General features: G+C 44.2%; 1 protein-coding gene across 3 annotated transcripts in view; it reads right to left on the reverse strand.

Annotated features, from left to right (window-relative positions):
- SMYD3 (SET and MYND domain containing 3) overlaps positions 1–16,214 on the reverse strand; it is a 358,155-nt gene that overhangs the window by 7,248 nt on the left and 334,693 nt on the right. For all 3 annotated transcript variants that reach the window (XM_087829018.1, XM_016201413.2, XM_087829019.1), the window contains one exon: positions 5,383–5,491. In XM_087829018.1, coding sequence (XP_087685144.1) covers positions 5,383–5,491 — 109 coding nt within the window. The remainder of the gene's footprint in view (positions 1–5,382; positions 5,492–16,214) is intronic.

The following is a 16,214-nucleotide window of genomic DNA, read 5'->3' on the forward strand; positions in this document are numbered from 1 at the left end:
CACAACAAGCCGGTTACAATAGGTAGCAGAACATTCCAGAGCCTTTGGTGGCCCCTCTGAGCGGAGCAGCACCTCTGCTGACTCCGCTCTGCTCTACACCTTGAAGCCCCTTAGGATCCGCAGGAAGGACCTGCCCTCCCTGGAGGCAAAGTGCCTTATTCACTCAATATCTCTAAGCAGCTACAACGCGCAAGACTTGGCCTTACCAGGAAGAGCTCTGGGACAGCCAGGAGACAGTTATATCAGGACCGCATGTGACAAAGAGAAATGTAAGGTGCTGGGGTGTCCAGAGGTTGGAGGGGACCAGAGCAGCCCAGGGGACCTCAGAAGGGGTTATAGACCTGGTGCGCTCAGGCCTGTACCTTCTTCCGGTGGGAGTGGCTACTCCAGTAAAAGAGTTGCTGCTGTGCTGCTAAGTTTAACTCATCAATACACCCAATAAATATTTATTGAGACCCTGAAGGGCCCTGAAGAGGTCACATCTCCTCCCTGAGACTCACTCAGTTCCCTCAACTGAATAAGGGATTGGACTCGATAAATTCTAGGGGCCAACCAAGTCCCAGACACAGAGCTAGAGGTGTCCATTTTGTTTTATTCCAAATATTGTTATTGATTTCTAATTAAATTGGACTGTGGTCAGAAAACTTACTTTGTGTGACTTGAATCCTTTTACACTTATGGAGACTTGTTTTATGACCCAGAGTATATTGTTTGTCTTGGTCTATGTTGTGTGGGGACTTGAAAAGAATGTGCATGCTGCCACTGTTGGATGGAGTGTTTTATAAATGCCAGTTAGGTCCTGTTGGTTGAGGGTGTTGTTAATTCTCCTCTATTCCTGCTGGGGTTCTGTCTAGTTGTTCTGTCCATTGCTGACAGAGGGGTGCTGATGTCCCAGCTATAGCTGTACCCACTAGTCCATTGTCTAATTCTCCTTTCGATTCTATGAGGGTTTTTCCTCCTACATTTTGCAACTGTTTGGTGCACACACATTTAAGACTGCTGTGTCTTCTCGGTAGATTGACCTTTTTTTCATTACATAATGTCCCTCTCTGTCTCTAGTAAAATTTTCTTTGCTCTGAATCTACTTTATCTGATATTAATAATACAGCTACTCCAGCTTTCTTTTGATTGCATTTTTCATATCTTTTTCCATCCTTTCACTTTCAACCTGCCTATGTCATTAATATTTAAAGTGACTTTCTTTTTTTTGTTAGTCCTACCAAGGGATATTTTTTTCCATTGATTTTTATAGAGAAAGTGGAAGGGAGGGAAGAAGAGAGGAAGAGAGGAAGAGAGTGAGTGAGTGAGTGAGAGAGAGAGAGAGAGAGAAAGACACACACACATCAATGGACTGATTGCCTCCTGCACCCACCCTGACTTGGGCTGGGGATAGAACCTGCAGCCCAGGTACGTGCCCTTGACCGAAAATCGAACCAGAGGCCCTTAGGTGTGAGGGCTGATGCTTTAACCACCAAGCCACACTGGCCAGGGCTAAAGTGACTTCCTTATAAACTGCATATGTCATTTAAAAAAAATCCATTCTACTAATCTCTTTCAGTTGGCATATTGGACCATTTACTTTTTTATACAGGCCACTTAGTAATTAATGTAGTTATTAACAAATTAGGGTTTAAGTTTGCCATGTATTTTTGTTTTCTGTTTATTTTGTTTTCTTTTCCTTGCATTTCCTAGGGGCTAAATGGTTTTAGAATTCCACCCTACAGTGCTTTTGAGTATTCCTTTGTACAGCTTTTTTTAGTGGCTGCTCTAGGTCTTACATCATATACACATAACTTATCACACTCTACTGGTGTCATTTTACCAGTTCAAGAAACCTTACTTCCCTGTACATCTTCTACCCTCCCCTGTTTGGAATACAATCGTCCTAAATATTTCCACCATTTAAAACCACAGCAGGGAGTGTTGTACTTTTTGCTTTGTCTATTAAACACAGTCTAGAAAACTCGAGAGAAGGAAAGCCTATTTCACTCACCCATGCTTTCGCACACGTTCTTTCCTTCTTCCTGATGTTCCCAGATCCCTCCTCTTATCATTTCCTTTCTGTTCAGAGAACTATTTTGGCCATCATTTTAGAGAAGGTCTGCTGGTTACAGGTCCTCTTAGCTTTCCTTCATCTGACAATGTTCTGACTTTCCCTTCAGTCCTGAAGGGTATTTTTGCTTAATGTCAGTTTTTGGGTTAATAGTTCTTTTCTTTCATTCCTTAAAACACATGTAATCTTGTCTGGCCTCCATGGCTTCCAACAGGAAACCACTGTAACATAAAGCATTTTTTGTCTACAGGCAAGATATTTTCTCTTGCTGCTTTTAAGACATTTTCTTTGTCTTTCGTGTTCAGAAGTTGGTGATGATGCCTTTCAGTGTGATCCTTTGGATTTTTCTTGCTTGGGACTCACTCAGCTTCATGCATCTGCAGTGTATGTCTTTTGCCAACTCTGGCAAACTGGGAGTTCTACCATTATTCCTTTTATTAAAATGTTTTATTGCAATAAAACACACACTACCCACTTCCAGAACTTTTGCACCATCTCAAACGAAACTGTACTCGCTAAACAGCATCTCCTCTTACCCGTCCCTCCGGCCCTGGTACCTCTTCTACTTTCTATGTCTATGTTCTTGACTCAGGACATCACGGAAGGGGAATCATTCTCCACTTGTCCTTTCATGTGTGGCTTACTTCACTTAGCATGTGTTCGCCCATGTTGTAGCATGTATCCATGTATCAGAATTTCTTTCCTTTTTAAGGCTGAATAACATTCCATAGAACATATATATATATATTCCATATTCATCCATTCACCCATCCATGAACATTTTTGTATCTTCTGTTTCTTTGTTGAGACTTAATTTTTCATCTGTTTTGAGGATGCTTGTACTTGCTCATCGAAACATCTTTATGATGGCTGCCTTCAAATCTTTGTCAGACCATTCTAACGTCTCTGTTATCTTGGAGTTGGCGTGTATTGATTTTTTTTTCATTAAAATTGAGATCTTCCTGGTTCATTGTATGAGGAGTGATTTTTCAGCTGCAACCTGACATTCTGAGTTCCGAATTTTACCGAGACCCTCGTTTTGGCTGGCTTCCGCTGCCACTGCCACTGCCCCAGCCCCAGCGGGGGGCTGGGAATGACACCTTGTTTCTGCCGGGTCAAAGTATCTGTCCAGGTTCCCCACTTGGCTCCCAGTTACTGCTGGGCTTACATTTCCTGGTAGGTAAATTTCTGCTTGTTTCTTTTAAAATGACTTAATCACTGTGCTTTCATTTTATTGACCATTCTCTACTTATTGGCTCCTTTTTTTTAGTTCAGAAACATACGCTTGAAACTAATATTCTCTATTTGGAAGTCAGGAGGGAACGTTCATCAGTATCAGAGCTGGGAACTTGTGAATGACTCTTTGAAGGCACACTGACGACGTGGCACCTCATCTGCCTACCTCTTGTCTTCCCTTTCCCCTCCCATCTGGCCCCTAATGTGTGATGTCACACATTGAGAGGCAAGTTTGTAACCTAGAGGCTGTGGGCACTTAGGGAGTCCCTGGGGAGGCCTCAGGTGGTCCCCAAACCCCCTTCTCTTACCCAATATACCAAGTATGTGTCTGCACATTTTTCTCTGGTAAGTCAGTGGCTCTCATCAGATTCCTAAACAAGAACATGACCACAGGGATTGAGAATCACTGTAGCAGATTAAGAACGTGAACTGCAACGCTGCATGCTCTAAGCCAGCCATCGGAGGGGCTGGAACCAGGGTGCAGGCTGGGCTACCAGGGTGCCCGGCACGGCTATGCTCTGAGAGCTCCCTGCATGCACTGGATTAGCTACTAACTGCAGAACAAGGTACGATGTCCAGGACCTTGGCCTGTGCTCCCTGTTCAGGCCCAGGAAAGATAAAAAAGATCCTCAAATGTAAAATGCTTCAACAAAATGCAAGGAAAATGGAAAAAGAATCACAGTGTAATGTAAGAAATGGACAGACGAGTATTGAAGGGAAATAAGTCTGACTTTTTCCAACCTGACTTCAGCTAACAAAACACAGCTGACACAGCCACTAACCTGGCCCAGAGTTGAGGGAGTCAGAAGCGTGCCGAGCTCACAGAAAAGAAACGGGCTCACTGACAAGACAGCCCTGATGAGAATGTTTGCCCTTGAGGTCCAAGAAGTCAAATCGGTGGCTAACAAAATTCTCCAAGAAATAAATGGAAAGAAGGGAAAGTAGATTAGAGACAGGAGAAAGCAGGGGGAAAGCACTGTGAGGGACCCCAGGACAGTCCTGTGGCAGCAATCACAAGGATTTCAGCTGAGCCCGTGGAGACGAAGGCCTAAACCAGATCAGAGCTGGGCTAAGTGGATTCCTCTCCTGGGAAGCTGGGGCCTAATTGTAACAAATGTCTGATTCTGAAGCTTTTCTGATTTCTGTTCCAAACTCAGCCTTTGAAACCCTTATTTAAGCTGTTTCATCCCATTATTTCCAGAGTTTCTAAGACAAGAAAGAATATCTAGGGCTGTCAGTCTAAAGAGAATATTAGTTTCAAAGGGCAAAGAATCTACCTTCCCTTTCTCCATTCCGGGTTACCTGAGCCCCAAGAAAGCTCAGGAAGGGGGCCTTTCTGCAGAACAAAACCACTCTGCTTCTAGACTCAGGTCATACGAGCTTGTGAAGAGATGGATGTGTTCAGGCTATGCCTCTGCTAGCAAATGGTCCAAAGGTCCTGAAAAGATCTGGCCCACTAACTATATACAACTGAAAAAACAGGGCCAAGGTGGGGATTTAAAAGTCCTCTATTCATTAAAAAAATCCATTCATTCAAGTACAGCTTCGATGGAACTTTCTGCATCTGGGGCATGTGTGCCCGTTAGGTGGCACCAGGAGATGCAAAGTGTATGTAAGTAGGGTCCCTTGAAAAATTCCACTCACCTTGGTGAATCAGAACATGCCCAAGTGAACTGCTACGGAGTGGTGATATGGCCTAACTGTTCAAAACGGGAGCTACTGTATAACCCCAAACTACAAACAGTGCTAAAAGGACCAGGCAGTTGGGAATAATGAGAATGAGGATTTCTATAAACTAATAACTACTTAGAGGACCAGAATACTTGGGGCTTGTCAAAACACACTCTTCCAACCTCATATACTTCTCAAATTAACTCCATGGGGCAGGTATTATTCCCATTTTTTAAATAAGAAAATTATGTTCCAAGGGATTAGAAGACTTGCCGCAAGTCACAAAACTAGTAAATCTGAGTGCTCTCTCGACTACACAACACTGCAGGGATGCACTTATATAGAGCTGCTAAAAACCACAAGGCCTAGTCACAGCCAGAAAAGAATATCCAGGCAGAGCCACGTGGGACCTGCACACTCACCAGCCTCAGGTTCTTCATCGCCTGGGGGAACATGCCTTGATGTAACTGCAATTTGCCAACTTTCATTACCTGCACACCTCTGACGGGGTGGCTTCCCGGGAAGAAGATCCTGGAAGAAACCAAAGGGCAAACAGGTCAGTGGCTCCCTCCTTTGTACCCTGCACTGCCTGTGACTGCTAATGAGCTCAGGAGGAAATGAGTAGTCCTGAGGGGAGCAGGCACGTGATCAATCTCTGCTCCCCGGAATGCCTTTGCATGTGGAACAAAGTGACTGTACCAGAATGCCTCTCTAATGAACACTAGAGCAGAGGCAAATCCCAACTCCACACTTGTATTTGGGAGGCGGGGGGGGGATCAGTGCTAATCTTACCCTCCAAGCTCTCCCTGGAGCCCAGGACAGCCTTGGACCAAAAGGGGCTCTCTGTATATATTTTTTAGGTAAATGAATGGAAGCGGCATCTGTGGCTCCCATCCAGACACTACCACACCCTCCATTTAACTGAAAGCCCTCGAATGTCAGGTGCAGAGCTCCTCACTGCATCTTTCACACAGGCCCTGTGGGTTTCTTTTACCACCTCACTGATAAGAGATTTTGATTCAGACATCCCATCTGTGTTTGCCATGATGTCCTGAGTGTAGGAGGGACTCGAGACATACATGACCTCTTCCACATGTAACAGAATAGAGTAGGGTGTGGTAGTGGAGCAGAGAGTGACAATGTAGGGCTGTTTCAGACCGGATATTCCTTCAGTTGGATTCAACAAGGATTTCTTGTATTAGATGCAACAACAGTGTACAGATTGGCCTCTTCTGCCCCCACCTCTACTCTTAGGGACTACTATTCCTGACATAGATGCAGGATCGTTCCTGGAGCTCGGGACACACTACAGTATATACATATGTATGAATGTTTTCCTCAAGGCCCAATAATCCCACTAGACACAAGACAAAACATTCATGCAATGGTTTTAAAATATTACAAAACAGAGCATCTGTTCCAAGGGACCAAGGCAGAGGCTGCAAGGGCTCACTTTATTACAGACAACAAAGCTCTGTAAAACAAGCATTGGGTTTAGATTGGTTGCAGTGGGGCTAATGGTGGTGACAGAGCATTAAGAGTGTAAATACTACGAAAGCCAGGCAGGGCATCAAGGCAACAAAGGTTACACTAACAACTCCTTATGAACAACAAAGAAATTTCACACCTACTATTTCACTGATAACTAATTATGAGTGTGGCTTATTAACTTGATTATACAGATGAATGTAGTCCCCAAGGTCCTAAGAGGCTATGTAATTTGCCCAAGGTAGCCCAGCCAGTAAACGGGACAGCTGAGTTCAGAACCCAGCAACTGTTTCCTCAAACTATTCTCTTCTCAGTCTACCTTACTGCCTCACTAAACTGCACTAATCTAATAGTTTTGCCTTAGATTACTTCTGTGTACTTTGTTAACTTCTTATAGTGCAACTAAAATATTTCCAATCATTCTAATTTCAATAGCCCCTAATACACTACTCTGCTTCTGCTGGGTATAAACATGCCACCAGAAGCCTACAGGTGACACCAGATTCATCACTACACTGAAGTGTTACAAAAATGTGAAACCAATGAATCTCTACCATGGTTGTTTCACATAGAAAACCTGGACTCCAGCATCCAAATAAAAGACCACTGTTGCTACCAGCTGTGTTTCCATTTTAGACTCCATTTGTGGAAAATATTTATCACAGTCTTCCATTTTCTCAGAGCAAAATCAAAGAAAATTGAGAAGTGCCAAATTACATTGTCTTCAAAAATCCTGTCATAGAGTAACTCAGCTCTCACAAATCATTCCCTGAAGACATTATTGATGTTCTACCAAGTTGATAAAGTAATATAATTTGCTAGCAGGAAAAAGGGCCGGCAAACAGAATTGTGCTCATTAGAGCAGTATCTTTACGATGCCTTATTCCATTTCTGTTACTTTTCAAGGTATCACACATCACAGGGCAGAACGGTCACCTTGCTATGTGCTGGATATTTCAGTATTTTTATAGTTGGAAGTATATTTTTAACACCTACAAATTATAGCTATTCCTGCTAGAAAGGGCTCATTTATGCTGCTGGGGAAAAGGTCTCTCTCTGAAGCTCGACGTGGCCTTTGTTTACATGCAGCTCCTCTTACTATTAGACTCCCAAGTTCCTGTGGGGGCAATCTCTTCCACGACCAATTCATCAAACCCAGTCCTAGTGCTAGACCAGTTCACATCAACATTTTTAAGTAAGTACCATTTGTCTTCATTCTCTTTTCATCTGTCCTATTTCCTTTCATCCAGGCTGAAGGACTCACCAATGGTTTTCTCAGAGGTGCCTCACAAATGCTGCTCCCCAATGCACCCCCGCCCAAAGATTCTGCTTTGTCCAATCAAAATGCCCAAGCGTCCTTTCAAAAAAGCACACTCTCATCAAGGTGTTAGAAGAAAGTATGAGATTAAATTCCAGTTGTGAGTGGTTGATAATTTTATAAAGGTGTTTGCATGTTGAAAGTGAAATTCTAATTAATTCAAAAGAATTTATAATGGATAAAATTCAAAACAATGTAACTAAGTGATGAATTTGCATCAGTGGCAAAGAAAAATATTTGGGGCATGAGTACTTTCCAAGCTTTAGAAAACCATGGTGGGTTGAGGTTCGGGTGTGTGGGAGTTGACAACCAAGCATGGTACAGTAAAAGTAAGTAATGTGCTGGTCACACCCTCAGCCTCGCTCTAAAATGTCCTTTATATTGCACAGTCCTGGGAAACAAATGCAGGATGTCTGGGAGGGCTTGAAACCACCTGACCAGACTACCACAGTGAACAGTGAGAGTTTGAAAGGGTGTCTATGGCACCCTTTAGGTGCTTCCTCTACTTTCTAAGTGGTCGGTATTTGAAAAGATTTAATACTATGAGCTCTGTTGTCTGCATTTGAAAAGATTTAATACTATGAGTTCTGTTGTCTGCATTCCTCTCCTTCCACCAATCTTTTGCACCATTAAGATGGCCAGATGACAGTTTGGTACATGCCTGTTAAAGTAAAGGGGTGGGAGGTGCTTTGTTTGCAGTTGTTAAAATGAATAATAGACTGTTTGGAGCAGAAGGGATCACAGATCAACTATTTCAACTCCTTTGATTTAAAGATGATATCATAGCCTAGAAAAGCTGCTCTGGGTCCACTTACTTGCTCTATGTCATGTGGCATGATCTCGTGCCATCTTTTGGAAACTGAATGCCTGTTAAAATATAGCTTCTTTTAGAGAGATTTTCATAGGCAGCTCCCTAATGAGGCAAATGTCCCCATCACCACTCGCTTATAAATGGAAAGGTGCTGCACAGAGGGAATGAGGGCCTTTCAACCAAATTCACAAAGCAGGAATGGAACTAGAACCCAGTGCAATCTAGCATAGAACTGGAATTATTAGCAGTTTGCAACATGGCTAGATATGGGCAGGCAAGAATTCCAGTAAAAATAGTATACACCAATGAAAAAGCTGAGGTCAATATTTATTACTGCATTTGATGGAGAGGGAACTAGTCACTGGGGTAATACAAGCAGGGAGTGACCCCAAATTCTCTATGTTGGCCACAGAATATTATTTTTATTAACATTTGAGTAGAACTGTATGGCCTGTGTTCTGTAAGTTTCCTTCAAACCATATACTGACACCAGCCAAGTGAGGTCTAATGTAAAGAGAACTTCATAAGCTCTCCATTTTATCTGTTTCCACCATTTTCCAACTCCATCCAGCACTGATAGCTGACTTTTCTTAGCTGCTCTCAAAATATTGCTGGTGCAGTATCATCTACGGGTTAACAAATTTCCCTGCTCAGGGGTTCAAGCTTTCTAGCTGGAAAGCGAAGTTCCTTATATAGTTTAACCAAAGAAAAATCCCCATCTTTGCTGGACATTCACCCTTGGGGGAGACATATGAGGAGAATCCATTTACCTGCTAATTTGTTTGTTTGTTCGTTTGTCTGTCCGTCCGTCCGTCCGTCCGTCCATCCATCTACCCACCCACCCACCCATCTACCCACTCACTTATTCATCTACATATACATTCGACATTTACTGAGCACCTATTATGTGCCAGACACTATAGAGACAAAGTGGGACATAGGGCAAACAATGGTTCCTGTCCCTATGAAGCTTACATCGCTGTAGGAGGGCCAGACATGGAAAAGTACTAACAAGTCTGGTGCATACCGGGTAGGCTTCTATACGGGTCGATGCGGGTCTATAGCAGGGGGACCTACTCTAAACTTCAGCATAGAAATGTCCCAGAAGAGACATTTAATTGGGGGCTGATAGATGAGTCAAAATTAGACTGAGGAAGAACATTCTGGACAGAAGGAACAGCAGGTGCAAAGGTCCTCGGGCACAAACAACGTGAAGTATTCAAGGAACTGATACAAAGTCTAGAATGTCCTGAGTATGGAATGAGGGTTATACAGATAATACTGATTTGCAGTGAGGAAGGAAGGGCATACTACCCTATCCTTCAGAATTAGCGGAGTCAACTCTGGTGACAAGTGGGCAACACAAGGCAGAGCCAGCCCTTACCCCTTATCCACACAAGTGTTAGGTCCAAGCCAGTGAAGGTCGCCAGAGTCAGGGTCAGCAAACCTCTTCAAGGGCAGGGCCCAGGACTTGAGTGCGATTTATGCCTTTCACACCTAGTTCCAAACTGGGCCAGCACCCAATACGTGTGAGTGCTTTCAAAAAAGGGAGACAGAGCCACAAGCACATAATTTAAGAAAGTCACTTCAGGCAGATTGGCAGCCAAATGTCTGAAGCACGAACTGCCACAGACAAGCCATAATGAAAGACGACTGCACTCGGTGACTTGAATTGCTTGCACTGACAGGGCTTATTTTGGGAAAGACAGCTGAGCATCTTTATGGATCAACCCAAATTTGAAACTTAGTTGCAGGGCTGAATTTGAATCCAAGACTTGGATGGCTCTCTGTTCCATCTAACCATCAGACCTGTTAGCTTCCACTACGATATACTGATTTTTTTGCTTCATACAAATAAACCCTTTCTGGAATCGTGGATGTGAATCTGGTCTTTGTCATAAGAAATGAAGCCTGAGAGGTGGGAAGAGAGAAGAAAGCTGCAGGAGCTGATGCACCAGGCTCAGTGTCCTTAGTAAGCTGTGCCATTAAGAAGCTATGTCCCTATCACACAAGCAATTCCTCCCCAGCATCTAAGAACTCATCATTTCCTCAAACCAGCCATGCTCTTCCCCATCCACAGGGATGTCTTTATTAAACTGCTTTGAGCAGTTTGTGGGGAATGAAATCAGTTGAGAAAAAGAGAACCCATGATGTCACCTAGGCAAAGAGACCCGCAAGCCCAGCAAGAGGCTTTCCAAATCCCTCCCGGCACCAAAGTATTACTTGCAACATGTATTAATGCTAGCTCTGTGACACCTTGAAATAGCATATGGAAACAGCAGGAGCCCCAAACTCAGGGTACTGTGACACTGAGTCTCTGTTGGTAACCAAGGGTTATGTGCTGGCTGTCTGTTTTTCCTGAGTAGGACTGTGGAGCAGGGCTCTGCCAGACAGATTATCATTTTCTATAGTTAATGAGTTTATCTGTCTTTTAGGGAAGAAATGGAGAGGGGGAGAGGGAGGCAGAGAGGGAGGGAAACAGAACATGAGCATGGCTCCTACGAGCATCAGAGGGAATTTGCTCTGTAGAAATTCAATTAATGAAACAGAAATGCTGGTCTTCTTTAGCCTCCAGCCAGGCTGCTTCTGACCCCAGAGGTCACACGTGCTTGCAAGCCACCAAAGAAGTGACACTGAGCAGCTTCTGCAGGACAGCCTGAGCCCTCCCCCTTCCCTCCGTCACTGCCTGTCCGCACCCTTCTCTTCCCTCTCATTTCTCTCTCCACAATTACCGCCTGCCTCCTTTTCTGAGCCACACCCTCCCTCCATCATCAGCTCTCCTCATGCTTTCTGATCAGTTTTCACTGTCAGGCCCAATGACACAGAAGCATATTTTTTAAACTTTCTAATCTTAAACACGTGTGCGCGCGTGTGTGTATTAGTGGTATATGTAAATTTCTTCCCAAAAGCATGCTCTATGGAATTCTGTTTATGTCATTGTTCTTGGCTTGCTCTCAAATATGGATGAAAGAGGGCAATGTGCATAGCAGCTTTACAACCCTCCCCACTCCCTCCTTCCCTCCCTCCCTCTCTCCCAGGAATATTTATTGAGCACCTACAATTAGCCAAGCACTATTCTAAGTGCTGGGTGATGTTATATAAGTGTCACTTGGGTTTAATCTTTAAAACAATGTGAGGTAAATATTATTATTCCCATTTTACATGAGAACCTGCAGCTCATAGAAGTTAAATAAATGTTCTAAGTCACATTACTCAGTGCAAAACTGGTCTGTCTCTAACTCGAAATCTTTTTTTATGGCTAAAAGCTGTTAGCAGACAGGAGCTTTCTTTGTAATCAGAATTGGAAAATTAATATGCCTAATTCTTTACCCAGAGTAGACTCCAAAAGCTGACTTGTTAATGATAACCAATGGGGCAAGAGTCAAGATCCTGATCCTCGGGGAAAGAGTCAAGAGAATGAATTTCTACCCCTCTTCACTTCTCAGTAAGCATGGAATTTTGATATTTCATTTGTTTTTCCTTTTGAGGGTTACCAGGCTAACGAGGAAACAGAGTGAGTCGATCAAAATTATCTGCAGGCCAGGACTTGAGTAACTTAGTCTTTGTCATAAGAAATGAAGCATATGGGAGATTACTTTTCATCTTGTAACACACATTGTTTATTACAAGCAATTCTTCCAGCAAGCTTCTTAGTACTTCTTAAAACTAACTTTATTCCATTCTCACTCAGCAAAGTTTAGTTATAGACAGAATTCTTTCTCGACAATGATTTCCTTCAGCACATTGAAGCTAGTTCCTTTTCAGTGGAACGTTTTCTCTCACTGTCTCTTCTCTTTCCCTGTCTCTACAAGTACCTGGGTCCCCATCTTGTATAGAATCTTAACTGATGACTCAGGGATCCCACCCTCAGTGTAGGAAAATGCAAATCCAGTCACTGAGCCAGCAAGTGATCTGGCTCAGGTCCTGGTCAGGACCCTAAATTTGGGGTCCTACACCTCCATCCAAGTTTTATATAAGCCATCATTCCACGCATTGGTCAGCACTCACTTTTATCAGCCTCTGCCACAAGTAAGGGTGTTCTCTCTCACTTATCAACAGCCCTAGTTTTAGGCACTGAGCCTGATTCCGTTTCCACCTCCGAAGAGTACATATCATGTAACCTACTTAACAGGGTCCAGGTCACCAGCCATTCTCCTGCTTTATCCCGGAGCTGGGCAGCCAGCGGCTTCAGCTCTGTCCCTGCTTTGCATTTCACTTCTTTTTCTGATGCACAGATATGTTCATATTGCTTTCATCCTGGTTGTATCTCTTTAATTTCTCCTAGCTATATTTTATCTTGTCATCTAACAATGCCATCTTACCAAGAAATTCCCTGACTACCCTCATCACATGCCACTGGCCCATGTGCTCCAGTCACCTACTTTGGCATCTTCTCAATTATCTGGTCAACTAAAACTTCTCCCACCTCAGCGCCAGACACACGCCGGGAGTGGAGTAGCCAAGCACCGAAACCTGTGTGTTTCTCCGCTCCCCAAATTCCATGCTCAGCTCTTCCCAGAGTCCTTTTCTGACCACTCTATTTTAGTAGCACCCACCCTAAGTATTTATTACAGTAGTCAGTTAATTGTCTTTAGAGCCATATTGCAAACAGTCACAAGATCTCCTAAACCGCAGCCACAGGTCACAGTTCTGTCTTTTTGGTAAAACTTACCTACACAGCTCACACTGACAATAGTGCTGCCTACAAATATAAAGGTCAAGAGTATACTTAGAAATGACCTGATGTGAACGGCAGTGTACTTCTTGGGTTGGAAATTCTGATTTTCTTTTCAAGACAGATGACAGAATTACTATCTGGAAGTTGGTATTATGTCCAATAAGCAAAGATTCTGTCATTTCAACATTTTAACAAATAGAAATTATAGTAAAGCCTTTTAGTTAAGACTAATGGGATGGTGAAATGTCTCATTTAATGGAAATTTGAAATTCTGGATTCTTTTAGCAAAACAGAGATTTATTTTTTATCAGCCTGTACAATAACACGGAGTAATGGCTTACAGAACACTGATGAATAGAGAGTCTGCCAGGACCTACTTTAACAAACAGTGAGGAATTGTCTCTGATTAATAATGTTTATTTGATCTAGCATGCTGTAAAGGCAGCATGAATGGGTTAGTATTTTCCCTATAATTTCCTACATATTTATCATTTGCCCAGGAAACATTTTTCCCCTCCTATAGATACTGGAAATGCATCAGCCAAAGCCCCCTCTAAATTACCATAAATTCAAAACCACTGAGGCCAGATCAATGGGACTTGATATGCACAAAATTCTTGCATCTGAGTTCAGAAGGGAGCACAGAGTAGTCATGCTCCATCCCAGTGTCTGCACGTGCAAGGAGCCCTTTAACTCCAGCGAGATCATGGCTCCATTCTATCAGCTTCCTGCATGCAGCAAATACCTGGTGAAGTGAGGAATCACAGTGTTTCCTCCTCTCTCTCTCTCGCTCTCGCTCTCTCTCTCTCGCTCTCGCTCTCTCGCTCTCACTCTCTACACAGAAGGCATCACTATTCTGCCTGATCTGTGAAAAATGAAAGGCCATGATTTAAGGTGCAAAGCCCCTAACAAATAATGATGAATTTGGAAAGACAGGGGGAGATATATCTGCACCAGCTACTGTACTCAGGAATTGGATGCAGGAGGAAATTGCTTTTTTGGTAGCATGAGTGAAAGGTTTTCAAAACAGTCTCTACAAGGAACTTTCTATTCAAGTACCAAATTGCAGAATGCAGAATATGAGGGAATTTGGCACGTTTTCCTTTGAACAGGGCTTTCCTTCAAATGGCTGTTAGCACCAGTACAGGAAATGGCCAACTCAGAGAGATTTCAGGTTCGCTGTAAACGCCCCCTACTGGCAGGTTTTCAAAACTGTGCCAATTGCTTCTGGTTCCAAAAGAGAGCCAGACCAAGAGGTTGTCAAGGCTCATTTCTCGCGATCTGTATCCTATGTGTGCTAGGAATTCCATTTTCAAAAGCTGTAAGGCTTTTCATGATATGGGTTCAAGGATGCTCAGTATCTGAGATTAATAGCTTGGGGCACAGAAACCACATAAAGATCAGGCATAAATGTCCAATGGTTCCCAATGTAAATGATCACAGTCTAGAGAGTAAAAATATTCCTACTTTCTAAAAAATACACAACTCTCAGCTGTTATTGGCTATTCTGAATTCCAGGAAACCACAGAGATTCTCACATCACGCTGCTACTGGTAAGCAGGGCAGCGCCCAGCTCCCCCATCCCTGCCCTACCACCCAGCAGGCCCATGATGACACTGAGTAGAACCCTTGTTTTGCTCAGCTACAGTCCCTCAGCTCCACTGCACTCCCCACAGAGGAGGCAGTTTCCCCAGTAAGCCAGAGGGGCCCCCGTGAGCAGGGAATTACAGCTTGAGAAGCCTTCTGAGTGAAGAGCTTTGACTATTCAGCACCCCCCCCCCCCCCCCGCACACACACACACACACAGACCCCGCCCACACACACTTTGAGCTTCTCCATGCTTGTCACTCAGCTTCTCAGTCGGCCCATGCCACAGCAAGGAAGAGAGGGGGAAGTCTCAAGGGTCTTGGGCTATGTTCTTGATCCCCAGACATGTTTTCTCCAGGCTGGCCTGTCCCGAATGAGGCTGAATAACAGCAGGGCGGCTCACCCTTACTCTGCCACTGCTACATTTCCCACGTCTCCTGGTTTCCCTTTACTAGACAACCACTCACAGCTCATTGCTCACTCACTGTGCCTGCATCTCTTCGGAGCACTGTTCCTGCCTTTACTCACTATCCCCCCCTCCCCAGAACAGAGTCAGCCCTTCAGTCCTGCTGTTCTCACTCCCTTAGGCTGTGCCTTGGTGTCCCCCTACCCTCTCCTTTCTACTGAAATGAAAACTTTATGGGTTTGGATGCACCAAATCTTTGATATTTATGACAAGACATAGATTTCGTCACCCTGACACCTACTACATGAGTGAGTTATGCAAATGAACATGTTGATGCTTGTTGTAAGGCGTCAAGGACATCAATCACAGGAGTAAACTGTGCAGGGCACCTTGTTGTCCCCGCACTGTGGCCGCTGCGCTGACAGAGAAAGTGTCAGGTCGGCCCTGGGTGAGGTTCTTGATGATGTCTGCTAATGAACCAGTGAGCCAATGAGGATTCCCGTGGCACCTCCGGACCTGGGAGGCACCTGGCCACCTGCCCACTTCGTGCTGCAGCGCAGGAGCTCACCCCAACCCTGTGAGCAGGTGGCATCACCTCCCAGACACCTCAAGTAGCATCTGCACTTAATAACAAAAACCCTGAGAAACCTAAGGCAGGCACCAGGCAGCAGTTGGCCTAAGGTACACGTCCACCTTACCAGCCTCATACTGGTCCTACCCTGGACCACACTGGCCTGTGTGCAGGTTCCTGAACTTGCCACACTCCCGCCTGCCATGGGGCCTGTGGGCAAGCTTTGCCCTGAGGCTGGCCCAGCCCCTTGCCTAAAGCACGTTACTTCTCAGAAGGGTATTCCCCTTCCAAACACCAGCCCTGTCTACCCCAGAGCCCGTGCAATCCTTCCATCTTAAACTCTCGTAACAGTGTATCTTTCCTTCGTGGATTCTAAGACACGGAATAACTAGATG

Source organism: Miniopterus natalensis, chromosome 21 (genome assembly GCF_054644295.1).
Source record: "Miniopterus natalensis isolate mMinNat1 chromosome 21, mMinNat1.hap1, whole genome shotgun sequence".
NCBI lineage: Eukaryota > Metazoa > Chordata > Mammalia > Chiroptera > Miniopteridae > Miniopterus > Miniopterus natalensis.